A 26,024-nucleotide genomic window follows, 5' to 3' on the forward strand; every position below is an offset into this window, starting at 1 on the left:
TTTTCATTCGTTTTAAAAGTTGCGGCAGCTGATGCAGTCCAACCAAAGGATTAAGTTGCACACTGTTTGAGCGATCAGTTGTGGGTTACAGAAAGTCTCCAACACTTTAAAAACAAAAAGAGTTTTTCTGTTGTGATCCGTTACTGCATGTTTTGTGACTCAAATAGCATGCGGCTTGCCCTAGCTACAGTGATTCTAATTTGTATAAGGGTAAAAAGCCATAGCCTGGGTTTATCTGTTGTAACTACCTCATCATAAAATTCAATAACACAAATATAAGAAAATCAGAAAAAGACAAAAAAAATCAATCAGTGTAGCTCAGGTTGTTTGTGTCTACAGGCATGAAAGAGAGACAGACTCAACGAGGGGGAAGTTGTTATTCTGTTGTGGTAAAAACCTGTTGCTTCGTGTCGGGTTTCTCATCAGGTGAAAGAGTCAGTGTGTCATAGGGCCGTGCAGAGGAAACTCGCTGAGGGGCGGTGTGGGGTTAGCTTTTGTTGTTGTTCCCTTTACTTTGCTTTGACACCATTCCCAAAATACACATGAGGAAAACAACAAGGGTCAGATTTAACCAGAACAAGAGGAAAAAGGTCTCAGATCCTATCTGGATCAAAGGAGTTCTGCATCCAGATGATGAGTGGTCTGTAAGTGCCCCCCCTCCAGAGTGTGTCTGTCTCTCTTTCATGACTCAGCTGCCTCACCATGAAAGTAGTTGTTTATAATCATGTTGGGTTTGACTTCCATGATTTTGCACAACTGTTTTTCACACATTTCATAAAAGCAGAAATTGCTTCTTCTTTCTTTTTAAAATCTTTTACTTTATCTCTGTGTAAGTTTGAATGTGCATCTGTTTTCTCAGCGTGTTTGTAGTAACTTATTTTCAGTCTTTGTCATTTGTTTTCAGAGGGACATCATTTTAAATTCCCCATTCTTTCTTGTTGTTTTGGTTTAGTTTTGTTTTGCTGTAACTAACTAATTGTTTTTCTTTGAAACCATATCATTGCACTACTTTAAACATTTTTGACAAAGGAACTACTTTTTTTATGGTAATCTTCAAAAATAAGGAAAAAAAAAATTCTTAAAGAGAAACAGACATGGAGTAGATGTGTCCAAGCAGATCTGCCATGTTGTTGAACGTGGCTTCTAACGGTTAAGCAGCATTTTGTAGCTTTGCTCCTCAAATCCACTAAGAGGAAAAATAAAAATAAAATAAAATCTAAGAAAAATTTGGACAGAAATAGAATGAATCTCTAGTGTCTCACTCTGCTCAAGCAACCGCTGCTTTCCTAACTCACCTGTCGCAGCTATATTAAAAGGTAGTGCATACTTTGTATATGCATGAATGTATGACAATATTTCCATACGATTTATAATAATTTTTTTTAAACTGTAATTTAATACTGGTATATGTATCTTTGCAACATGTAAGAAGTGTAATTAAAAGAGATTAATTGTTGAGTTGAATGAAGGCTGTTGGTGTTTTAATGTGCTTCAGTCAGTTAAATGTTTATGAATTATATGGATATAAACTGAAATTACCAGCACAACACTTGTTTCTGCTTCAACAGGAAAGAAAAGGGAGTGAAGGTTTAAGTTTGCATTCAGAGCACCCCCTGGTGGATTTGATACAACACTGCACAGACAGCAAACCATGAAATAAAAATTGCATTTATTTAAAACAAAAAACAGTTACATTTGTTAAAAATTATATGGAATCTCATATGATTTTTTTTTATTTTCAAGAGACAAAGAAAATTTCTTAGCATGATAAAAAAAATTGCAATAGCTATTCCTAAATGTGCTTTACACAATCCTATATAGCTACATGCAAATGTGCAGCTAAATTAACCATCTTAACCAGAACAAATTGCCCACCTTGCAGATACCACTGCATCTAAATTAAACATATTTACCTACACTGGCTGTTAAAACCTAAATCTGGACATAACCTACATGGATTTACAGTTAAAAATCAGTTAAAACATATGCAGGGCTCCTGATGCACACAGGCAAACCTTTCCACCATGGTAGTGTGTTTTACAGAAATAAGGCATGCTATGCTGTTAACACAGAGTTTAAGAACATTTCTGCCCGTGTGTGCAAGTTAAGACACTAAAACTTAAGATGTCAACATTCGAGCAAACAGTAAATGGAAAAGGGAAAAATGAAAATCACATGTACACAGAATGAAGAGAACCAGCCCCCTGCCATGAAAAGACTTTACAGTACAACATTAAAACACAATTACAAAAAACTGTACACAGGTGAGATAAAATGGCAGTGATCTGGAGCTTTCCCAGACCTCTAAAAGTGATTTATTAAAATGTTTTAAGGCTTGTGCCTGATTACTGTGAGAAGAACATAGTGCAATATTTAAAATGACTAAAATATGATACATATCTACAAGAACTGATTACAGAGTTCTACTTTACAATCACTGTTCACATTCCTTGGGCATTAAGCTTTCTCAAAGAGTCTGATCTTTACGGTAAGAAGCTCTAGTTTCTATATTTGGCAACACTGATTCAAATACATCAACATTCACATCCATTTAAAACCTTAAAATATACACATTAGTACATTCTGGGATGTTTTACAAAGCCCTGAATATACAGAACAGTGCAACCTGTTGTGGTTTTTTTCTTCTTAAGGCAAGGACTTCAGCTCAAACTCCAAATCTTACATGCACTGTAAGTAGCATCATCTTTCAACAACCACAAAATCACACCAGACCTGATTACAGTAAAAACTGATGGTGGTTAAGATTTCTTACAGCTGCCGTTGCCGCGCTCGCCTCTCTGTCCACATGGCCCGCAGCTCTCTAACAAGCAAGGGAGTGATGAACACAATGCTGCCCGCAGTCTGTAACACGAAGAGAAGAAGCCTTAAGCAACAAGCGCAAACTGTATATAAAAGATGGATGGAATGTCTTGGACTGAAAAGTGTAACCAGGTGTCATGCTTCGTGACGGTCAGCAGGGGGAGTTTATAAGAAATCCAGCTTACATCTCACTTGATTTACGACCTCGGTAAACACCTTTCTGATTAATTCAAAGTTAAAGTCTTATTTAACACATTTTGTCCTTTTAAGGATAAGAATTATCTTACCATGACAATGAAGAAGTAGAACACACTCATCCAGCCCAGCTTGCTCTCTATCAGAGACACCAAGTACTAGAAGACGAGGGAGAAAATGGTCAAATTAAAGGTCAGTCTGATCACTCGTGTGTATACAGTCAATGTCATAGCTGTGTCACAAAAAGGCATCAGTGGAAGCAAACATGCTCTCATGCTGCCAAATTCATTCTGTTTAATTCTCCAATTTGATTTTTTTTTCATCTTTACCTGTCCTGCAGCAGCTCCTATACTTCCAGTTCCATCCACTATACCAGTGACAGTAGCCAAGGCCTCCTTACTGCCCCTCAGAGCATCCTGCCTGCCAAGGTCAGCAGATATGGCCGAACTGATTATGTTGGACGGCCCACCAATGAAGAGTCCGGTAATAGCTAGCAGCACACCGTTTATCACCTGGTCATTAGGTGATCCTGAGAGAGTGGATTTTAAACGCAAAATTAATCGTGTGAATTTTAAACCTTACAGTGTTATTGTGAGTTTGACGCCTTGACTCATGAAATGCAGTTTTTTTTGTTTTATTATTATGAAGAAGAAGATATCAGACCGTGAGCTGTTGTTAGATGACGTGCATGTACTTACGGCTGTATCCCACCAGGGCTCCGATTGCCAGCATCAGACTGACGACCAGCACCGGCGCTCTCTTCCCCATAAAGTCAGAGATCAGACCCTGAAATGTTCCTCCTGATACAAAAAATAGCATGATCAAGGCAAATTAGGAACTGACAAACTGCAAAGTTATTTACCAATGAATACATTACACGTGGGGCTGCATACATTACAGCTCCACTTTAGGACCCTGCCAAAAATAAATAAATATTCACACCACACATTATTTTGTTTAAACCACCATTAAGTACAGCAAGGATCAAAATCAGCCGTGCCGCACACCTGTCGAGGGCGTACTCTGCCTCTCAACTTATGACAGCTGGGATGGCCTCTAGCCCCGCCCCCTACACTGAATTAGACAAGTGGAAGAAAATAGATGGATGAAGGATCCAAATCAAGTTATGCTTATCTGATGGTGCCCCCACCTCCAGAGGCTGCATGCCCCACCGTTAGAGAACCACTGCACTACTATAAGTTGTGATAATAACATTCTATTATTAAGCATCATACAAAATGATGAGTGATAAGTGATTTTAAACAGGACCTTTACTGCTCATTACCAGCTCTAATGGTTTTATTCTTGGACTCTATAAGAGCAGCTTTGCTTTGATCCCAGCTCCAAACAATCTCACACTGGTCCCCAGCTCATCAGTTCTCTGAAACAAGCTGTTTTAGTTCCTCTCCTTACATACTTCCTTTAAGCAAACTTTGCCCTGATTGGTTGCCCCTCGCAAACAAAGTGTAAAGAGCGGGAGGGATCTGAGATGACCATATCAGGACTATGGTTGCACAGCCAAAAGTCGGGAAAAACATTTCTGGAAAGAGTGTTCAGAGAAGCCTGAGTGTTTAGTCACAGGGATGACTGACTGTTTCTTTCAAAATAGAAAGTCAAACCTCAGTTTTATAACAGAACTTTTTTCTTTTTCAAGCAGCTGCTTACCGATGATTCCTCCGACATCATACCACACAGACAGGCGGTCGGCCTGGGCTTCCTTCCACTTGTAGTTGTTGCTCAAGTAGAAGGGAAGCCAGAAGAAGAAGGAGTAGTTGACCAGCTTCAGACATGCATAAGCCAGGGAATACTGCAGTGCAAGCGAGACAAAGTCATCACACTATAAAAACATTGTTATATAGTTTTATATAGTTCGTCTTCTTCACACTCACAGGCAACACCCCAGGAAGACAGAAAGCCTTTAAGAAGCCGATGGCCTGTGGAGACTCAGCTGGAGGCTCTACAGGCTGCTCGACAGACTGGCCTCGCCTGCTGTACTTCTCCACCTCCACCTCATCCTCCTCGTCGCTCATCAGAGGCTTGTGGCTGTCTGTGTCTGTCTCAATGGGGCTGAGTCCAGTTTCTGACTCCAAGCTCAGACCTGACACACACACACACACACACACACATTAAAGGAGACCATAAGTTTAATCAAAAGTTTAGCTTATTCAAACTGTTTCAACTTGAGGTAGAGACGAGTTCACACCTCTCATGGAAAGAAGTTATAAAAAGTAAAGATACAAAGTTGATGGTATTTCAAAACAAGCTGAAACCTGATCACATAGTATATGCACCAATGTATTAAGAAGAAATGAGGGTTATAAATTTTTAAGCATTATGGAGAATATGAACACATATGCAACATTCTGGGAAGTACTTTGAGTCACCTTAATATATTTAAAGCATGCAAAAACAAAAAAACAAGCAAACACCCTGCAAATTTTTTTACATTTTTAACATCTAACTTGCTTCCTGAAGTCCTTACCAACTTCCTTTGGGGAGGTAAGCAGGCCGAAGAACACGACCACCCCTCCCGCAAACTGCACAACAGAGGTCACCAGGAAGGCGTACTGCACACAGCAACAGTCAGCACATTATTTCAGTGCTTAGTTGTTGGCAATGTTAAGTGGGGCGGGGGGCGGCAACAATAAAACATGTTTGTCTATGTGTGCTTCACCTCATATCCATATTTGAGAACACTGGAAGCAAGGAAAGCACCCAGGATGTTGCCTACAGAGGCGCATGCACTCCACAGGCCAAACACAAAACCACGACTGAAAAAGAGATAAATGGCATTAAGTTTATTTATAGAACAGCTTTAAGTATTTTTTACTCTGTCACTCGCCGTTTTTAATATGAGCAGAATATGCCCTGCTGCAGAGCAAAACTGGGTCTAAATAGGCCTATGTTCTCACTGTGGCACCAGTGAATAGAGGCTATTGATGGCGAGTGTGAGCATCTGTATTTCCATTTGGGCGTGTATGATGAAGGTCGACTTGGCAAATATGAGCCTGACTAATATTTCTGGGTTGGACAGATGCTGTGTCTGTGATCCAAACTCATCTGGCAGCCGTTAAGGCAAAGATAATGACATTCACAGAAATGACACGCACCCCGCCTTCCCGAACCAGTTGCCCATGACGGCCACCACGCAGGGCCAGACGGCCGACTGCAGCAGGCCGTTCAGCACCCACAGGCTGCTGTACAGGTAGATGTTGTAGATGTGGAGCCATTCAGTCAAAGTGCCAAACACAAACTCCTGCAGAAACATGCACAGCTTTCTTGAGTGTTTGGTGTTGTAGTTGTCAGAAACTTTACTTTTTGTGTGGATTTTATACAGATACCAGCAATGATTAATGCAAAAACCACCACCCTAATAATCAATCATATAATTCTGTACTATGTACTAACCACTGCAGCAGAGCCACACAGGCCGAAGCAGAGCACATAGCGGAGGTTCACTCTGTCTCCAATCATACCACTCAGATACAGACCCTGTGTGGACACGAACAAAAAAATGGAGAAAATAAATAAATAAATAAAAGTCTGATCTGATTTTGTTCAAATTACAGGCATAATGTACTTTCTCAGTGAGTTCCAAGAACAAATCTGATACTTAGTGTTACAGAGATGTGCTGGCCTTTGTTTTACTCTTATCATAATCCACACAGGTCACCAGATGGTTCAAATGATTTCCATTCCTGAGTAAATGCAGGCCCAACTTGGCACGGGGTCGATACACAAAATTATCTTCTGCTCACAGTTTTACCAATTTGTGTGGCAGACGCATCCTAATAAACAATGAAAATCATGTACTCACCACTGCATATGAGAAGAGGAAGATGGAGTCCAGAATCCCCAGAAACAGAGTGGCCTGCTTTTCATCCTCAAACAGACGATTATCCTGCCAGGTCTGGGACAGTCAGAGAAAACGTGATTGTGCAGAGTTCATACAGGCTCTTAGACCAAGGACGTGACTGTAAAAGTTTTGCTTTTGTGCATCAGGGATTAAGTTAAACTGCAGAGAAGCTAAGTGTGCACATTGAAAAACAATAACACACAAAAAAAAGTAAAAAAAAAACAAAGGCTTTACTTTGGAATTGTGGCCAGCCAAAAATATTTCTGACTTATTTTAATTTCAGCGTTGTATATGTGGGAGACACATTGTTCTGTGCTGTATGCTCATTACCTCGCCAGGCGAGAAGTCAGGTGAGCTGTCATTAAGAATGAAAGGCGTCCACTGAGCTGAGATGCTCACTTTCACATTGCTGAATGTCTTCCTGGACGCATGCAGCAACACGTAGCTGGAAAGACAGAAAGCAGTTTTACTCAGAAAGGAATGACAAAACATATGTGGACAAACATTTACTGAAAGTGCAGCGCAGTTATTTCATTCTTATTTAATATGATGGATCAATTAAAGGTTACATTTATGAGTTTTGAACATGCTTTTTGTTTTGAACACGGATTTTTGAGGGCTCTTGGGTACAACAGCTCTCTACTTGTAAATAAAAAGGTAAAATTCCAAAGTAATGTCATTTCAGCTGTGCAAGAAACACTGAAATTACATACTTAAAAATGAAAATGAAAAAAAAAAAAAAAACCCAAACAAAATCCACTTCCAAAACAACTGAATGCTTAAGCCAAATTTATGCTTGTAATAAAGATTTCATGCACAAATGTCCGATGCCATGGCAACAGCAATTGCTCTATATGACTTTTACTTGAACCAAAATAAAGCAAAGCCTATTATATGATACACACTGTCTATTTAAAACGACATTAATTTCTTTGCTAGATTTGTTCAATAAAAGAAAACTAAAACTAAACGTTAGTAGCAAAAATAGGGTTACAGCGAACAACTAATAAACCTCCACAGTGAATAGGGATGTGCATTTCCATGCATATGATTTGATCAAAAATTGTTAAAAAACAAACAAGAAAATGGATACATTTATTTTTTCCTACACTCTAATGTGTTTCAGAGTATGATAATAAAGCAAGACAGATAAATCTGAGCTGATTTAATCTCTCATAGATCTTTAACTTGACCTCACAGCTCACATGCATTCACACTGCATTAACTATATGGCTAGATTGGACTTGCTGGGATTAAAACTGCTGCAAAAAATGTGTGTAAATTCCATCATTCCAGATACAGTTTCAAGTTTTCAAGTTTGTGCAGCTCTTGTCAGTTTTCTGTTAGTCTGTGGATATCTCACGTAGCACAATGTTATCTAGACACCGGCACAGGATGACATTTGCATTCCTACTCAAGGCTTACAGGAAGTTCTATAGGGCGGGGTGACTCCAAATTACCTAAAGAAGGTGAGAAGAAAGACAACCAGATGATGATGAGTGTACTGTGACAGAGAGGCACAGCATGATGGAGGCATCACAGGAGCGGCCAAAACAAGAAAGAGGAGGAAGGTGTTGGTGAAGGTCTTCGAGGACAGGGAGGGGGTTCAGCTAGAGTCTTCCACTATACCACATGGGACAAACACATCACTAGACGTGCCTGGAGAAGAAAGAAAGCCAATGTCAAACTAAATAACGTATTTTTCATTCAGCACTGATTTTAGGACAGGGCTGCAGACACAGACCACAGGGGAAACTCCTCTGATTACATAAAGAAGGCAGATTTTACAGAAGCCTATGGGAAAACAACCCCTCAGCTCCCCTTATCTATCACCTGTGTAAACACTTTCCTTATGAGCTTATGGCTTCAGCAGACAGTCACAAGTTTTATCTAATAAAACACACTGTTTGTGTTGTAAATTTTTATCCCAACAAAAGTGAAACACAACGATAAAGCAGGGTTTTCGTTAGGCAAGGCCTAACAAGACTGACCAGTATGGTGCTCGGCCCTGGTTTTAAAACCAGGATGGGTAACATCACTCTGTTCAAAGCTTCACACCAATACACCCTGACCTCACTATCCATATGGTGGGTACATCCAGCTATCATATACAGTCTATAGTTCAATGGAGACTGTGGGATAAATATTATTGTGGCTCATTAATTCGTTTCAAGTCTCTGATAATTCCAATATGGCAGCCAGTCAGTACTTCTTGTTAAAGAACTATGTCCCCATAGGTTAAAAGATAAATATGAAGTAATGCACCTCGTCTGAAAGCTGGGATTTGTGTGTTGCCTTAAAAAAAAGAGGGCTCAATGGACCCAGTGTACACTGACTGTCTTCATTCCATCCTGTTCAGCTGTAACACTGCTTTGCTTCATCTTTATAGCGCTCTACCAGAATACACGGACCGAAATGATGGCAAAACTCTGGTGAGCTGCTGATGACCTGCTTGCTTAGCATGACTATTTTAATGCTTGGACCAATTTCTCGAAGTCAGTTTGAGATCTGAGTTTTCTAACTCTCGACACATTTGATAAAAGTGGTCGAAAGCAGGTGTGAAAAATAAAAATGAAAGTCACTTCGAGTACTTGACACGGGAAATCCTGAGGGGCCGGTGTTGTGCCAAAAAGTGATTGCCTGCCAAAAACTGATTTCCGGTATTTGCCAAAAACTGATTGCTCGTATTTCAACTGCTATAAGTAACTTGTTGGGCTATAATATGTGAAACATATGTAAAATGTATCCCTTGTGGATGACATAAAGTCATCTTGAGCCACAAACAACATTCGTGTAACAAGGTAGAAGCCGCAATCAGTTTTTGACAGTGACTTTTATATAACCTTTATTTATGCAGTTACAAAAATCTCATTAACATAAAAAATGTCTTTTGTAAGAGTAAGTTGGCCAAGAGGACAGCAGACATGGCAGCAAATATTACAATAGTTCTGTAAAATTATTTTAAGTGGGGATAAAGGACCGGATTGGTTATAATGTAAGTACAATAACACAGACTTATAAAGATACTTGAAAAACAGATAATTTTTTAATTCTATATATAACCCCTTTGTAAACCCGAAGCCTATTTACCAACATACGTAAAGATATTACACATAAAAAATACACAGAAACATTGGAAATCAGTTTTTGGCAGTATTACACAGTATCTACAATAGTTTGTACACCCTTGTTTAAACTCTAGTTTTAAACTAGATGCAATACAAAAACAAAACTCTGTAACAGTGGCAAATGAGGTGCATGGGAAAGTTTAATCATGGACACCTCTTTTCATTCATTTTGCTGTTATAGAACCTTCATATAGGACAGAAGTGTCTGACAAGCTCCCAGAAGACAAAAAGGATCTAACAAAAAATTGTCTGCAGTGTGGGCTATGCTGTGCACTTAATACAGCACACTGGAGGAATATGACCGAGACGTGCTGTGCTGACAAATTTCGATAGCTCGGAACAGACGGGCTTTTGTTTTGAACTAAGCAATCACAATTTTATGGACTCCGTGGTTAAATAATGATTTACGTCTTCGTGGATCAACGACACATCTTGCCACTGAAGTTATAAACCCTCCACTGTTGTTCTGCCAACCGAATTAACGTTTATTTTGTGAAAAGAAGCTACTGCCACACCTACAGAGCAGTTTCTCTCCACCTCGGCTTTCTTAGTAACAAGCCGCATACTGGTTCGAGCCTTTCGAGTCAATTCCGGGTTCGTTGCGCCTTTAAAATCACCACAAACATCTCCGAAAAAACAGCTGACTGCTACTAACTCTTTGAAAACAAAAACATATGCTGACCTTTCAGCTCTGAGTCCCGTTGGCTAGCTTGCTCTTGATGAAGCGTCAGTTTTGTGTTTACTGTGGGTTGCCCCGTCACTCCAAACGTCAACTTTCGCAGAGCGCCAAGGCGCGCTGCTGCCGCCAGTAGGACAGGAGTGGAATTACAGCTCCCCCCACCGCCCCAAAAATAACAGCTGGGATTGACTGTTGAAAAAAAAAGTGAGCCAGCTGCTCACATTTCACCTGCTGCCGTGCCACTTGTTCGCGAGAACCCAACTTTCATTGGCTACAAGCAAATGCATTTACAGTTTAAAAACTGCAGCGCCAAAAAAGTCCGTTTACAGCAGGGTTGCAGCACTTGAACTTGGACAGCACTACATTTCTGGTAAGCATTTGGCAATTATGTAGATTTATCTAATCGTATAGTTGATACATATGTATGTAATACTTTTACAAAGCCTTCTAGCTTCTCAAACATCCAAAGCTTCACGTCCATTCACGTGCAAGAGCAACGTGGTACGCGGTTGGGTGTGGTGATAAAAGATGTGAGTAAACTTGAAGTTTAAAAGTTGAAGGATTTAAATCCACGCTTATATGTAGCAAATGTAAATAAACACTCCCATAAATATTTATATCAAACATTTGCATAATGACAGTCAAAAGTACAAACAAATGTAGAATTTTCCCTTTTTACATGTTCTCCTATCAATTTCTGTATGACAGTGAACGTAACGTCATTGGAAATCATTGGAGGGGGGTTGTACAGCTGCATGAGCAGCTGGAATGAAAAACAATTCCAGTGAATTTCAGATTTGGAGGGAAAAGCCGTAATATGATGATGTCTGTCCCACATTCCACAAATTTCCACACAGCTTGTGGATGTAAAGTATGGGATGAAATAGTTTTAGTTAGCATCAAGAGACATCTATCCATCCATTCATTCGTACACAGCTCGTTTCTGAAGCCAGCTCTAAGTGAATCAACAGTAAAGAAAGGGAGAGAGAGAGAGAGAGAGAGAGAGAGAGAGAGGGGGGGAGGAAGTCATATCCAGGGTGAGGGGAGAGAGAGGGTGATTAGAGGCGAAGCAGGGAGAGGGGGGCACGTTCAGCACTGTGTCTTCAAGGCTCACTAAGATAAGCAGTCGATGAATTGTTTCAAGGCTTAGAAAATCTATTTGAACCTGGGCATATAAACTGCACACTACAGCTGTTTTGGAAGTTATACCAATGGATACTGTTATAGCAGCATGGGATGCACTGTGCTCCCATTCCACTGATGAACACATGAAAACTGTGCAGCGAAAGGAGGTAAGAAACTGATTTAATGTTTTAATTTGAAAGGAGATAATGTTAGAAATGATCTGATTTCAGCAGAATATGCACTGTGCCCATGAGTTTGTCTTTGCCAGAAGAAACAGATTACTGCAGAATATAATTTCACTGTATCTAAATATACACTCCTACGCTTTGTTTGACACACCTGCTGAACTGCTTGTTAACACAAATATCTCATCAGCCAGTCACATAAGAGCAATTTGGGCCATTTAGGCATGGTCAAAACAGCCTACTGAAGTTTAAACTGAGCATCAGAAGGAGGAAGATAGGTGATTTAAGTAATTTTGAATGTAAAAGGGTTGTTGATACCAGATCAAGTCAGGTCAAGTACTTCCAAAACTGCTGTTCTGCTCATATTTTCCCACACACCAAAGAGAAAGTATGCAGTGAGCAGCAGTTCTCTGGGCAAAAATCCATTTGTTGATGCCAGAGGTCAGAGGAGAATGGCTCGACTGCTTCAATTTAATAAGACAACACTACCACAAATAACCATGTGTTACAGTCAAGGTATGCAGAATACAGAATACAGCAGCAGAAGACCATACCGGGTGCCACTCCTGTTAGCTAAAAACAGGAAACTGAGGTTACAGTTCACACACAGGCTCACCAAAAGTGGACAAAAGATAACTGAACAATCCTCTACTGTGACAGTGAGCTGGTAGTATCAGAAGACATAAGAGCATGGATCCATACTGCATTGGATCAACAGTTCAGGCTCGTTCTGGTGGTGTAGTGATTTGGGGGATATTTCTAGCCACACTTTAAACTGAGCATCATTTATACACCACAGCGTACCTGGCCAAAATCTCTGAGGGACGTTTCCAGCACCTTGTCGGTGAAGAATTAAGGCCATGACGGTAAAAAGGGATCCAGCCTGGTACAAGCAACATGTACCTAAAGGGGCCACTGATTGTATGTTTGCTAATAAAGTAAGATTGAAGTGGTGCTTTTTCTAATTCTAACTAGTATTGTGTATCTTGTTGCCAGGATGTATCTTCTAGCAAATGGTGTAGCTCTAAATGGCTTTTTTTATAGCCAGTCAGCTACCCTACAGCCTTAAGGGTGGTATGTAGTCCTTATGCACATCTGTCATATCATTTGGAGTGTATATCAATAAACAAATGATGGCAGGGGCCTCACATATGGGAAATCACCAAGCCCTGTTTTAGAGGACGCTGAACTACAAGAACATTGACCTCGAAGATGTGAAAGTACGAGAATTTGCACAGCAGCTTTGTCACTGCAGGGGTCAAATGTTTGGAAGTGGTGGAAAAACGAGTATACTACAATACACTAAAGGAGAGGAAAGAAAAGGCAGGCCCTAAATGACTGCTGAATGAAGTGTTAGTTAGTGTGATGAACTACTTCGGGGAGTTGCACTTGAGTCTCTGGCTGTCATGGTTTCTTTGATTTTGCCCAGCTGTCCTGTGGCCCGAATGCTGAAGTTTACCAGCTTAATGTTTAATCTACTAAAAATGCAATGTGAAGACTATATAACAGTGTAAAGCCGGATAGCTATTGTCAGTGGGAGCAAAACCACAACAACCGCTAATGTGCAATTCAACGAACAAGCAAAATCAGAGAAGATGCTGACAGAAGTTGCTTCTATGTCTCTCTTTCTCTCTCTCCCAGGTGTGCAGTGATCATGGAGGCCGCTGAGAGAATGAAAACAAAGCAAGATTACATCAACTCATCTATCAACAGGTTTGTATCTGACCAGGTTTACCAGTGAGGCATTAAAATAGGACACGGGCCTTCACAAATTTCTCCCTGAGCCCTGAGAAAATAAGAAACCCTGTTAGGCTGCCCTTTAATCATTACATCCATTAAGGGAAAGTCAGAAAAGGTCTTTCAACTTAAGGCTTCCCATTTCCTCCCGTTTATTTATTAAAACATAACAGTTTGATGAAATGGGCTCCAATCCAAGCATGTGTTTATTTAGCGAGGCCGATGAGAAGATGCTCGGTCATAGGCTTGTCCTCTGGCATTTACTCTCAGGATGGATTTTCCCACTGTCCAGAAAAAGACTGAATGTCCCCTAGCTGGCAGTCACTGTGACCATACTGGGAAGTTCAGGGAACTCTGCTAACAGTAGGTTATTCTTTAATTGGTATTCCATTTATTTTCAATTTTTCTGATTGAATTTGGGAATGTGGAAAAGTATGCATTAAAAAAAAAATCCAAATAAATGTTAACGTGTTATTCCAGGAGACCCGAGCTGGAGATGGTAGACTATGTTCGACAGATTTACCCAAGCCTCCAGTTCGCTTTATATTTTCTTTGTTCTTCCAAGTGGAAAAGTATATTTATTTGACTTTATTGCAGATGCTTCAATTTTGCATCATAGCTGAGGGTTTTTTCCACACACTAGGGGACAAAACCACAACTGTGCTCTGAAAGCCATTCTTTTCTATGGTTTCTATTCCTGCTGGCCGTGGCGACGTGAAATACGTTCACACAAGCCATCTATCCATACATTTGCTTCTGCTTATCCTTTTCAGGGTCCACTGGGGCACTGGAGCCTAGGCAGGGTACACCCTGGACAGGTCGCCAGTCTGTCGCAGCGCATTCACACAATCATTACAATATATGACATGCATAAACTGTATGTAAACACCCACATGTGGTTGAAAAAAATGACATAAAACTTGCAGAGTGCAGCAGCCAGTGCAAGAGACATTTTGGGTTGTTCGATTTACCCGGAAGTTATCATTGCGTCATGTGATAATGTGCGATTTGCTTTTATATTTCAAGCATTTCTAAAAAGATTTCCTATTTTTATTTTTAGGCTAAAGAGGGGCTCTCCGGTGGGGGAAAGTGGTTTCTGTTTCGCTTCAGTAGAAAACAAGGGAGGTGAGCACAGAAGAGAGGGAACACTAAAACACCCCTTTACCCCACTGGAAAACCTCATTAACCAGAAGGAAGAATCATCCATGATGGCCCACAGGAGGTCGAGCTTTGACCCTCAGAGCAATGACAATGCTCTCTTAGTAGGAGTCAAGCTGCCCAGATCAAATGGCTGCAGCATCAGGGACAAGATTTCACTATGGGAGGGCAAGGAACCCACTCATTCATCTCTAACCTCGGATAACGTGGGCCAAAGTAGCGGTGTAAAAAGGACAGACTGGCTGCCAAAAAGCAACAATAAATGTATAGAAGACAAGCAAAGTGCAGAAAGTTGCACAAAAGTAGCCCATAAGGAAAAGCAGGATCTTAGGAAAGAAAGTGTAGGAAAAAATGGAGATTCCAGGCCTTGTTCACCGGTTGAACCCACAAAACAGCAAAGAGGAGCATTCAATATCAGTAAGCCTGGTAGCAACCAAGTAAAGGAAGACTGTAAAAGAGTTGTAGTTCACAAAGAAAAACAAGAACACGAGAAAGAGAATGTAGAAAAACTTGGGGATTCAAGGCCCTGTTCGCCTACATCAACAGATAAACAGCAGGTGGGAACCCTGAAAAAAAGCATTGACAGGAGAGCAGCAGAACAGACGAGTCATGAGAAGAGAGCTGTATTCAGTCTTTTTAAAAAGCTGGAGGCTATGGGGGGGAACCATGGAAAAATGCCCCCAGAGCTTGGAAACTACTTCAGCCCACCGAGCAAGGACAAGCAGCTGGAGGTGAGGAAAAACGAATCTGAAGCTTTAGCTCAAAGAAGCACAGTTGCAAGATCTGGGACCAAAGAAAAGAAGGAGCAGCATGAAAATGTGTACACCGAGCCAGGTGCACCCCCCATCAACCCCGTCCCTAAACCCCAACGAACCTTCCAGCACCCAGCTACTGCCACCCTGGGAAGGAGGCAAGGCAGAGGGCAGAGGAACCTCCCGCCACTACCGTCAGTAGCTTCGAAAACTTCCTTGAAACCTCCCTCTGGCATCTACGGAAGACCCAGAGGTGAGAGAGTCCGGGACAGCTTCAACAGGTATCCATAGATTAGAAAGATTATTTGCTTGGTGAAGTTATGCCAGCTGTATGTAATGTATTAACTCATGCTTTCATCTCATGATGACAGGAGATCCTTTGAGTTCGAAGACCTTGCGGGGTCAAATGGTCTGCTCTTCTCTCGCTCGCTGTCTCAGGAACATCACTATGAAGACATCCTGGGTCAGACACCAACCTGCATTATCCATTGAATACCTTTATGAGCAAATTGTAGTAGAAGTGTAGTTAGATGGGATGCAGTTGATTCCAGAGCTGAGTTTTTTCCTCTTCTACATGCTAATTGTAACATGCAGATACAGTATTCAGCAGAAAACAATCAAGTATGAGTACAATTTTTGTTAAACGTGTAAAAAAAAAAAAAACCCCTCCTCAAAACTGCCAGGTAAACTACTTTACCACTTTTACTGCATCAGAAATTAAGTCCAAAGTGTCATGGCAGGACTGCAGCCCTGCTTCACTGTAAAATACTGAATAATGTTAACTTTGTGCACAATTATCAGACATGCTTGAAAACTTGCGTCAAATGCGTTACTTCTGGTTTTTCTGCAGACTCGTCAAATGAGAACCCGTATGAGGATATAGAGTTGGAGAGCCAATGCTCCCAGCAGTCTTTACCTTCCTCTCCTGGTGCTGACACTGCTAAGGTTAAAGTATACCCTGAACTTGAAACAGCAACTACTTGGTTTCAGTAGTTAGAAATAATTATGGTTATTATTATTTATTTATTTTCTGTCCATAGGCCTCCAGACCAGGGTTCTTCAGGCAGAATTCAGGCAGAAGCTTTAAGCTGCTGGACATGCGGAGAACCAACCAGCAGATCCATAGCACTGGAAGCAGTAGAGGTGTTTCATCTCCACCCCAGCTCAGCCCTCCATCTACCCCCACCGGACCTGAACAAGCCTCCTGGCTGCCCGGGGATTCCTATGGCCGCACCTGCCGGAGAATACCGACGGTCTGTGTTTGTGCATGTTTTTTTTTTTTTTGCTGCAGAATCTTATCACATCCATTTTGAACAGTCGGTTTCTTTTATTAACCCTGGCAAATTATTAAGCACATACTATTTAAGACTAATTTGCATGGTTAGTGCTAGTTTTTTACTGGAATGACAACAGCTGGGCACTGATTTAGTGTTTTTAATTGGAGAAAACAAGCACTGCACTGTTTTGCTAGTGATGGATTAGTAGTTGTACCTCGCTTAAGAGCAAAAATAATCCTTTCCTCACTTTTTCAACTTTCCTACTGGAATGTACTGAAGTCGGGGGTGACTTTGCTCCCAGTTCTGATTTCCGAAGCAAATGGAACATTGCATTAGATTAGGTATCACTGTGTTGGTGTTGTTCCTGGATAATCAAAATAAATGTTGATCCAGCTTCTGCAAGGGACCAATCATGTCATAAGTTTGTGACATGGAAACATCATCACACCACACACCATAACCATAACCCTCAACTCCAATCCTAACTGCCTCCGTTTTTGGATATTTTCCTATACATCAGATACAGCCTCTTTGCACACAGATATCACGCAGTAGTATTTACTGGCACTGAGACATATTTTTATTTATTCCTTTGGACAGGTTGTACTCAGGATCAACAGCATATTTGAAACTCGGTCCAGGAAAAAGCATCTCAGAAGGATCTATCATTATGCTGAGACAAGCTCGGGCAGAGGTGACAGTGTTAAAAGGAATGAAAATTGATTGTAATATTTATTTTACTGTCTAGTAAGTTTGTATTTTTGGGTTTTAATTTACAGTAACAGATGAGAACAGTGACTCTGAGAGTGAAATTGAAGAAAGAGCAAAAGGTAGGGTTTCAATTATTCATTTATCTGTCATTGTTTCTTTATTTTTCACACTGAGGTGTATAATAGTGCTCTGGCTTACATCCTTTCTTCCAGCTCACCGCCAGCGTCTCGTGTCGGTGAAGTCTATACTGAGCCAGCCGAGCCAGGCTCAGGTCCACACCAGAAGACACTCACTCGAACAGGAGCTCCATCAGCGCAAACTTTTTGAATATTTCCTGGTTGTGTCGCTGCAGAAATCAAAGGCTGGAGCGCACTATCTACCAGAGGTCACACAGCAGTTCCCTCCTAAGGTCCTTGAATCATGTCTCATTTTTGTAGTAGTTTAATTTAAGACCAAATACATTAAAAAAGAAGAAATGCAAGAAGTGGTAACTGATCTTAAATCTCTCACCTCATTTTAACTGCAGCTGGAGCGAACCTTCAAGTTCATGAGGGAGACGGAGGATCAACTGAGGATCATTCCTCAGTTCTGCTTTCCTGATGCTAAAGACTGGGAGCCGGTGGAGAGATACCCAAGGTGAGGAGTGTGAAATGAACAGGGCGACACACTTATCTCAATATAATAAACACTGAAAATTCAACTCTTTATACCACGGGAAACACTATCAATTTCATTAATAGTGTTGACTTTTACAGTATATGTGTATTTTCTCTTTGAAAAGTAAAAATACACTAATTATATTTTTGTCATGGCTCTTCCCTCGCAGTGAGATGTTCTCATTTGTTTTGACTGGAGTGGATGGGAGCCGAAGGTTTGGATACTGCCGGCGTTTACTGGTAAATAGAAATCGTGTGCCGTCACCGAACAGGAAGTAGCTAAATACCACAATGACGGCTGAGTAAATAAGCATACCAGAATAGTGTGCCTGCGCCTGTGGGAAAACAGCCCATCTCAGACTCTGGGCGGAAATGTGTGAGACTGGGAACTGTGTATGTGCGGGTGCGCATGTGTTTCTGCTTATGGATTTCTGTAGGAGGAGTGTGTGTATTGCAATACTGTTGATTTATATACTAGTCTGTCCTCATGTCTAGGAGTACACTAGTGAGTATTATGTGTCATATTTTCATCTTTTTCTCACAGCCTAGTGGAAAAGGCAAACGTCTGCCAGAGGTCTATTGTATTGTCAGCCATCTTGGCTGCTTCAACTTGTTCTCCAAGGTAAATCACTCCTCCGCAGATAGCATCCTTTATTACCCTATATTGTCATTGTCCATGTCCATGTACAACAAAATTATGGGCACTCCACACCAACTGTGTAGGAATAATGTATAGATAGTAAGACACCGGGAATAAATAACAAACAGGACAAATATATACAGTCAAAAGGGATATATACAAAAAAAGAGAAAGGGACACATTGGAGACAAAGTGCTTGGAAATAGTGGAAGAGTCTGTATGCGAGTGGCCTGAGTGATGAGGGTTACTCAGACCATGGCGCAGATTAATATTGTGAGTGGGCAGGGGTGGGGTGTGGGGGGATAGTGCTTGTTAACAGTCTGAATGGCCCAGGGAAAGAAGCTGTTTGTGAGTCTGGAGGTGTGCGACCTGATTGACCCGAGGCACTGACCAGGTTGCAGCAGGTCAAACAGGTGGTGGGCGGGGTGCAAGGGATTACCTATGATGGCTCTGGTTTTGCTGGGAGAGGAGGATCTGGCGATGGCCTCCAGGGGTGACAGAGGGCAGCCACTGATTTTTTTTTTTTTTTTGGGTGGTGTTAATTATCCTCTGTGCAGCCTTCCTATTCTCAGTAGTGACCCCTTCATACCAAACACCCAGGCAGTAGGAGAGCACCCTCTCCACCGAGGAGCGTTAGAAGGCCAGCAGCAGCTTCTGGTCCCAGTTATTCTTCCTCAGGACACGGAGGAAGTGCAGCCGCTGCGGGGCTTTCTTTAAGGGGCGTTGGTGTTGTGGGTCCAGGTGAGATCGGTGGAGATGTGGGTGCCTGGAAATGAAGGTGGAGACAGATTCCACATGTTCTCCACTTAAGATGAGAGGGTGGTGGACCTGCCTGTGCCTCCTGAAGTCCATCATGAGTTCTTTTGTTTTAAGGATGTTCAGCTTTGGGTAATTTTCTGAGCACCAGCGGGACAAGTTCTCTACCTACGCCCTATACACTGTCTCATCTCCATCAAATATGAGCCCAACCACAGTGGTCTCATCAGCATACTTGACAATAACAATGGTTAGATGGGTTGGTGTAGAGTAGGGGGCTGAGAGGGCAGCCTTGCGGGGATCTGATACTGAGTGACACCAATAAACAACCTTTATTTGTCACATACACAATGTAGTGAAATGCTTGTGTCTGAGCTGCAGCATTCCAGGGCTTGTTTTTTGGGGTTTTTTTTTTAGCATGGCGGGTCTAGCCAGGACCCTTACTGGATAGCGGGTGGGAATCGAACTTGTGACTCCTGCTCCAAAGGTGTGTAGTCTTACTATCCAGGACCATGTCTGATCAGTTTGATCAGAGCCTGTACGTCACTCATCATCCAAGGTTTTTTAGTTAGGAAAAACCCAGATGGTTTTGGTCACTGTCACATTCTCTACGCAGCACTTACTGTAGAAAGGGACAGACTGAGTAAAGGTCTCCATGTCCTGCTGTTCAAAGATGGACCAGTCTGTCAAAACAGTCCTGTGGCTGGAGGATCATCTGGCCACATTTAATGACCTGGGTGCTTCAAGGGGTTTGTTTCCTGAGCAGGGTGTAAGCAGGGATGAGGAGCAGAGAGTGGTGGTTAGATTAAGGAAACTTAATATGTTGGTGGAATTTGGGGAGTACAGATTACAAATGAAATTAAGCTTGTTTTATATGCACGCATTCTAGGTGCTGGATGAGGTGGAGAGGCGCAGGGCTCTGTCTCCTGCCTTGGTCCAGCCTTTCATGAGAGCCATCATGGAGGCCCAGTTTCCAGCTCCTAGGAAAACCATCACCATCAAAACTTTTCTTCCTGGTTCAGGCACTGAGGTGAGCGACAGTGGAACCCCCCCACCCCCCAAAAAAGTAACAAACTGTAAGAAAAAGTCAGATAAAATAGTTAAAAATGTCTTTTTATTTGGAATCCTAAGCATAAATCAAATAATCTGCTAAGAACATTGCCATTTTTTTTGACCAGATTTTGAAATTTAAATCTCACTATACAAAATTCATCCAGTTTTGTTTCTTTCATCTAAAAAAACACTGCAAAAAAATGAAACCTTTATTGACACCCAGTAATTTGGAACTTTTACTACATTTTTTCCTACACATGTAAAGATTTGACAAAATATTTGCTGGCTAAATGTTTTTGCATTTTTGCCTAGCAGTTGTGGATGAACAGCTTATACAGTTCGCTAACCATAACTAGAGCTGAAAGTAGTTCAGATCCAGATTAAAATGACTTGAAATGAACATATTTAGAACCGAATGATGGAATGGATTTGTCAGTCCATCAGACACAACTTTGGTGTTACACTGAGTAAGCTGACAGGATCAAATCTTTTAGGTGATGGAGCTCTGTCGACCCTCTGACTCACGCCTGGAGCATGTGGATTTTGAATGTCTGTTCTCCTGCTTGAGTCTGCGCCTGCTTCTCAGGGTTTTTGGCTCTCTGCTGCTAGAGAGGCGAGTCATCTTCACAGCAGACAAGCTCAGGTTTGTCCCTTCATTTAAGCCATATTGTCTGTACACCAAAATCCATATCTTCCAGCTATATATGAAGCTGTACTGTTTATGCAGTTATGAAAATGGCAAATATTAGTTGAAAGCAGCAGGGGTGTTTTACGATAAAGTTACAGGATATGTGGGTGGTCTAGACTCACAATTTTAAATAAATTTAAGGCAGTCCCAGTTTTATTTAGGGAACATACCAGAGAGCTAAGGCCAGCTGAGTTGTTGATGTGTTGGGAATTGTTTGTTTGCTCTGCTGAAAGCCACTGGGAGTCAGAAAGATCAGCCACAGTAGTAGAAGACAGGAATGCAAAGTGCAGTGATGTAAATGAAAGAAGTCTGTAGGCTTGGTTTTCTCTCAGGGCAATGGTATTACATTAGAGAATGGCTAGTCTCTATTTAGACTGTGGTGCCCTCATGCGGTGAGAATAACTGATAATTCTCTCCTTTGTCTCATATAGACTAAAAGGGGAAGTCAGTTTTGTTTTGTTTTTTAAATTAAAATTCATTAAAAGCTCAATTTAATAATGTTCCACTGTTGTGTTCTCTGCTCCCTCCTTTAGTACTCTTTCCCAATGCTGTCATGCAGTCGTGGCATTGCTCTACCCCTTTGTATGGCAGCACACTTACATCCCAGTGCTGCCCTCAGCTATGCTCGACATCGTCTGCACACCAACCCCTTTCATCGTGGGCCTGCTGTCCAGCTCCCTGCCCCAACTCACTGAGCTGCCCCTGGAGGAGGTCAGAGGAGTAATACAAGTGTCACTGCAATCATATAGGAATACATTACTTATGAGCTGCTGTGCAGAGAAATAACCTTTTTTCTGTGTACAGGTTCTGGTTGTGGATCTTGGGAATAGTCGATTTCTCAGACAGGTCAGATATTTTTAAAGGCGTGTGTGTGTGTTTATGGTTTGTCACACTCTGTATCTGTGTAGATGAAATTGTTTCAGCCTCACCCAGACTTTCTCAAAAAAAAAAAAAGCGTTGTAGCCAAAGAAAAAAAAAAAAAAAAAAAGCCTTAAATGTGTATTGTTTTTCAAATGGTCAGTGCGTATGTGACTTCTTATAGAAGCCTGCTTCCAGCACTGGGAAAAAAAAGGTGCTTTCTGTCACCCAGAAGTTAAAACTTCTAGTTATATTCACAGAAGTCTGAGTTAGTAAGTTGAGATTTTAAGATAATAACCTGAAACTTTGACTTCTGGGCGACAAAAAAATGTTTGTTTTTTCAGTGACAGAAAGTTTCCATAACTGTTCTTAGCTAGTCATAGAGCAAAGAAATCAAAGATAGTTATACCATAACGTAAGTGCTTTTGCAGCAAGAGAAAGTTTACAGCACTTTTTGTATTGACTTCACTTTTTTGAGATCTAGAGGCTATATTTATCTTTCATAATGTTTCCAAGGTTATCTATGGTTTATGAATACATTTTCTTTCCTGTTATCTCACATTTAGTTGGACGATGAAGACTCCATCCTGCCACCTAAGCTTCAGACGGCTCTGGAGAACGTTCTGGAGAGGCGAAGAGAGCTTGCTAATGAGCGAGGAGGAGATACAAGCAGCGGTGAGTCAAACTGAGGACTTCTTTCTATGACTCTACAGTGTCATAGAGGCTTCTTTGGTGGCTTTGAGGCTTCTTTATGGTTAAACCTAGAACACAAACATGGTTGTGGTGACAACGCTTATGTGCTTTAATGTGGATCTGCTGTATATTTACCATGTTTACCACCAGGTTTTAGTTGGTGCCAGAGAAAAAGTCAGTAGTCACTGTAGTTCAAAGACTTGATCCCCTAATAATTTGGAATGTCATGAAATAATTCATACTGGGGTAAAGGGATAGAAAGACTAACTAGAAGATAAAAATTTCTGTAAACATCTTTTTGAACATTATGTAAATGGTTGATCAGCAAGTCGACTTTGTTATGTTTTATATTACCACGTCTAACATCCCGTCTCCAGACTCAGGCCATCTTAGCACCATTGTGTCCGAGGCCTTTGTTCGATTCTTTGTGGAGCTGGTAGGCCACTATCCTCTCTTCATCACCGGCGAAAGGGAGGACGGCTACTCCTCTTCATCCTCCTCCCCTGCCTCGTCCTTCTTTCAGCGAGAGGGTTTTCGCAAAGCCATCCCATCCAAAACCGTGCGCCGCTTCTTGGAGATCTTCATGGAGACGCAGATGTTTGGCTGGTTCATCCAGGAGAGGGAGCTTCATAGGCAGGCTCTCAGAGGTACAGAGGCACAGCAGAAAGAACAGGAATTTTGTCTCAAAGTGTGTTTTTTCCCCAGAGGTTTCTTCCTGTTGAAAGGGAGTTTTTCCTTCCCACTGTTGCCAAGTGTATGCTCATAGGGGCTCATCTGATTGTTGGGGTTTTCTCTGTAATACCTCATAGTAAAGCCTTGAGAGCACTTTGAGTTGTTTTATCCCCCATTTTCAAAGGCTCAAAAGTAATTGGTCAAAGTAATATCATTTTAAATCAAAAGATTTTTTTATACTTGGGTCAGAATCCTTTTGCAGCCAACGACTGCCTGAGGTCTAGAACTCCTCATCTGGGGCCTTTCTGTGTGGAGTTTGCACTTTCTCCAGTTCTCTCCAAGTACTACATCATCTTCCAGTCCAAAGACATCATAATTAGAATAACTGGTGACTCTAGATTGGCCATAAGTGACTGGTGACTTTTACAGACAGGATGGATAAATTTAATGGGTATGGGTGATGGGTTCTTCTAGCTCTTCATGATTGTTTTTGTTTTGCTTCTTTTAATCTCACCAGGACTGTTTGAAGTGAGAGTGCAGGAGTATCTGGATTCTATCCATGATAATGAACATAGGAGGGTTAACAGGTTTCTCAAAGGCTTGGGTAAGGAAACAACTGCTTTATATACACTGCTCAAAAAAAATTAAAGGAACTCTTCTTAAGGAGTGTGTAACATCAAGTCAGAGGGGGTTGTTAAACAGTTTCAGTTGCTTTGGTGAAATTAACAACAGGGCGACTTTTTTTCACTAGTTTTGTATTTGGCTAGGGTCAGTGTCACTAATGAGGTGATACCTGGACCCTACAGAGGTTGCACAGATAGTCCAACTACTCCAGGATGGCACATCAATACGTGCCATTGCCAGGTTTGTTGTGTCTCCCTGCACAGTCTCAAGAGCATGGAGGAGAATATAGCAGACAGGCTTTACTCTAGAATGGCTCTTAATCTATCAGTAGGACTGACATATAGGCAATGACACTCTGACTGCCATTAGGTATTGGGATGAAATCCTTACACCCGTTGTCAGACATTACATTGGTGCAGTGAGTCCAGCCTAATGTGGTCAGAGTATGCAGATATGATACCATGATACCATTGGCAGATTCCCACATCTAGGAGCTCTGTGGTGCCATGGTCCAGACCTAGGAGGAGATCCTCCAGGACACCATCTAGAGCATGCCCCAACGCTGTCAGGCATGCATACAAGCACATAGGCACCATATAAGCTACTGACTACTACTTTGAGTTGATTAATGAAATTTTAGTAAAATGGACAAACCTGCTGCATCATTTTTTCCAATTTGATTTTTGAAATCTCTTTGAATGCAGCCCTCTGTAGGTTGATACTTTTTATTTTGATCAAAGATATGGCATGCATTTATTCCACATTACCTTTCAAATTGTTCCTTTAATTTTTTTGAGGAAAATATTGTTTTGGGCTCATTCTCACTTTTGGTCACTTTGTGTGTGTGTGTCTTTTTTTTGTTCCAGGAAACAAAATGAAATTTCTTTCAAAGAAATAATACAACAAATAAAGCACTGAAACCAGGAAAGTCTTGAAGAACTACTAATGTAACAAAGAAAAACACAACCAAATTTTGTTCATCCTGATTTATGTCACTGAACGAGGGATTTTGCAAACAAATTAATCCTGCCAAGGGAAAAATGCTGCTGCATGTCACACAGATGAAAAACCTTGTTGATCCTTTTTATAACAGGATTCTTCAGACATCATCAGTTTATGCATGTCTGGTTTTGTGTTTGGTGTGTTGCTGTGAGCTACATATGGCTGAGGAATTAACCTGGATTAATGGGAAATAAATAGACTGATTAGTAGTAACAGTGGTAGTCTGGATTTGAATATAAGTTAAAGTGAAAGAAGCGTTCGCAGTAATCTTTTAAATCCACCAGGGGGCAGTAGTATATTTTTGCTGTTCAGACATATTTTGACAGTGACTGACCACAAAGTTACACCAAATAGCATTTCAGTTTTCTTTTATTCATAACATGACAACATCACATGCACTTTGAATAAATATCCTCTGGCTATGCTGTGGTGATTTCTTGTCTCGATGCTGTCATTTTTTTTTTTCGTTGCCATCAAAGCAAATGGCAATATGTCATACAACCGTTGCATTACATGTTTAGATTCTCAGTGCCATTTTTGTAAATGTCTTTTCTCTCTCTTCCTCCTCCAGTTTGCACATTTTCAAATGATGAGCTTACTTTATGGTAAATACAAGATGTATCCAATGACACGGTGCAAATTTTACAATTTCCGTTTGTTACACGCTGGGAACAAGAGAATCAAAGCCGAGGGAATTGCACTCACTCATCATTTGTGTGCCAGTTTTATAACATGAGTAATCCACATGCCACCAGTTCC

At 41.1% G+C, this 26,024-nt stretch overlaps 2 protein-coding genes across 5 annotated transcripts; one reads left to right on the forward strand and one right to left on the reverse strand.

The window, feature by feature from the left end:
- Positions 1-1,741: 1,741 nt before the first annotated feature.
- On the reverse strand, positions 1,742-10,786 carry slc37a3 (solute carrier family 37 member 3). Its single transcript, XM_026147138.1, has 14 exons — positions 10,682-10,786; positions 8,332-8,530; positions 7,202-7,316; positions 6,833-6,925; positions 6,424-6,507; positions 6,126-6,271; positions 5,690-5,786; positions 5,498-5,582; positions 4,905-5,113; positions 4,681-4,822; positions 3,714-3,815; positions 3,345-3,544; positions 3,108-3,173; positions 1,742-2,862 (listed from the first exon to the last, which is right to left on the reverse strand). The coding sequence occupies exons 2-14, from the start codon at positions 8,406-8,408 to the stop codon at positions 2,770-2,772; spliced, it is 1,509 nt and encodes a 502-aa protein (XP_026002923.1). The 5' UTR covers positions 8,409-8,530; positions 10,682-10,786; the 3' UTR covers positions 1,742-2,769.
- Positions 10,787-10,916: 130 nt separating this feature from the next.
- Positions 10,917-25,687, forward strand: LOC113009066 (DENN domain-containing protein 2A-like). Of its 4 annotated transcripts, none has more exons than XM_026147134.1 (21): positions 10,917-11,048; positions 11,122-11,208; positions 13,630-13,701; positions 14,786-15,916; positions 16,007-16,098; positions 16,486-16,580; positions 16,676-16,888; positions 17,513-17,606; positions 17,692-17,742; positions 17,836-18,032; positions 18,150-18,259; positions 18,450-18,519; positions 18,824-18,901; positions 20,565-20,705; positions 21,223-21,371; positions 21,950-22,127; positions 22,221-22,262; positions 22,841-22,949; positions 23,345-23,614; positions 24,157-24,243; positions 25,130-25,687. In XM_026147134.1, coding segments are annotated over exons 2-21 (3,213 nt in total). In that variant the 5' UTR covers positions 10,917-11,048; positions 11,122-11,206; the 3' UTR covers positions 25,162-25,687. The 4 variants fall into 4 exon arrangements, with proteins under 4 accessions (XP_026002919.1, XP_026002920.1, XP_026002921.1 ...); XM_026147135.1 differs by having other exon boundaries at positions 17,698-17,742; XM_026147136.1 differs by lacking the exon at positions 11,122-11,208 and having other exon boundaries at positions 10,918-11,048.
- Positions 25,688-26,024: the final 337 nt, after the last annotated feature.

This window comes from Astatotilapia calliptera, chromosome 17, assembly GCF_900246225.1.
Source record: "Astatotilapia calliptera chromosome 17, fAstCal1.2, whole genome shotgun sequence".
Taxonomy (NCBI): Eukaryota; Metazoa; Chordata; class Actinopteri; order Cichliformes; family Cichlidae; genus Astatotilapia; species Astatotilapia calliptera.

Excerpts from the sequence above, each read along its gene's own strand:
- slc37a3 (XM_026147138.1), bottom strand. The coding sequence starts at position 8,408 with ATGCCTCCATCATGCTGTGCCTCTCTGTCACAGTACACTCATCATCAT. Across the intron at positions 4,823-4,904 it reads GTCTTCCTGGGGTGTTGCCT|TATTCCCTGGCTTATGCATG; the intron begins GTGAGTGTGAAG and ends CTTGCACTGCAG. Across the intron at positions 2,863-3,107 it reads TCTACTTCTTCATTGTCATG|ACTGCGGGCAGCATTGTGTT; the intron begins GTAAGATAATTC and ends TTCGTGTTACAG.
- LOC113009066 (XM_026147134.1), top strand. Across the intron at positions 16,889-17,512 it reads CCTGCCGGAGAATACCGACG|GTTGTACTCAGGATCAACAG; the intron begins GTCTGTGTTTGT and ends TCCTTTGGACAG. Across the intron at positions 23,615-24,156 it reads TCATAGGCAGGCTCTCAGAG|GACTGTTTGAAGTGAGAGTG; the intron begins GTACAGAGGCAC and ends TAATCTCACCAG.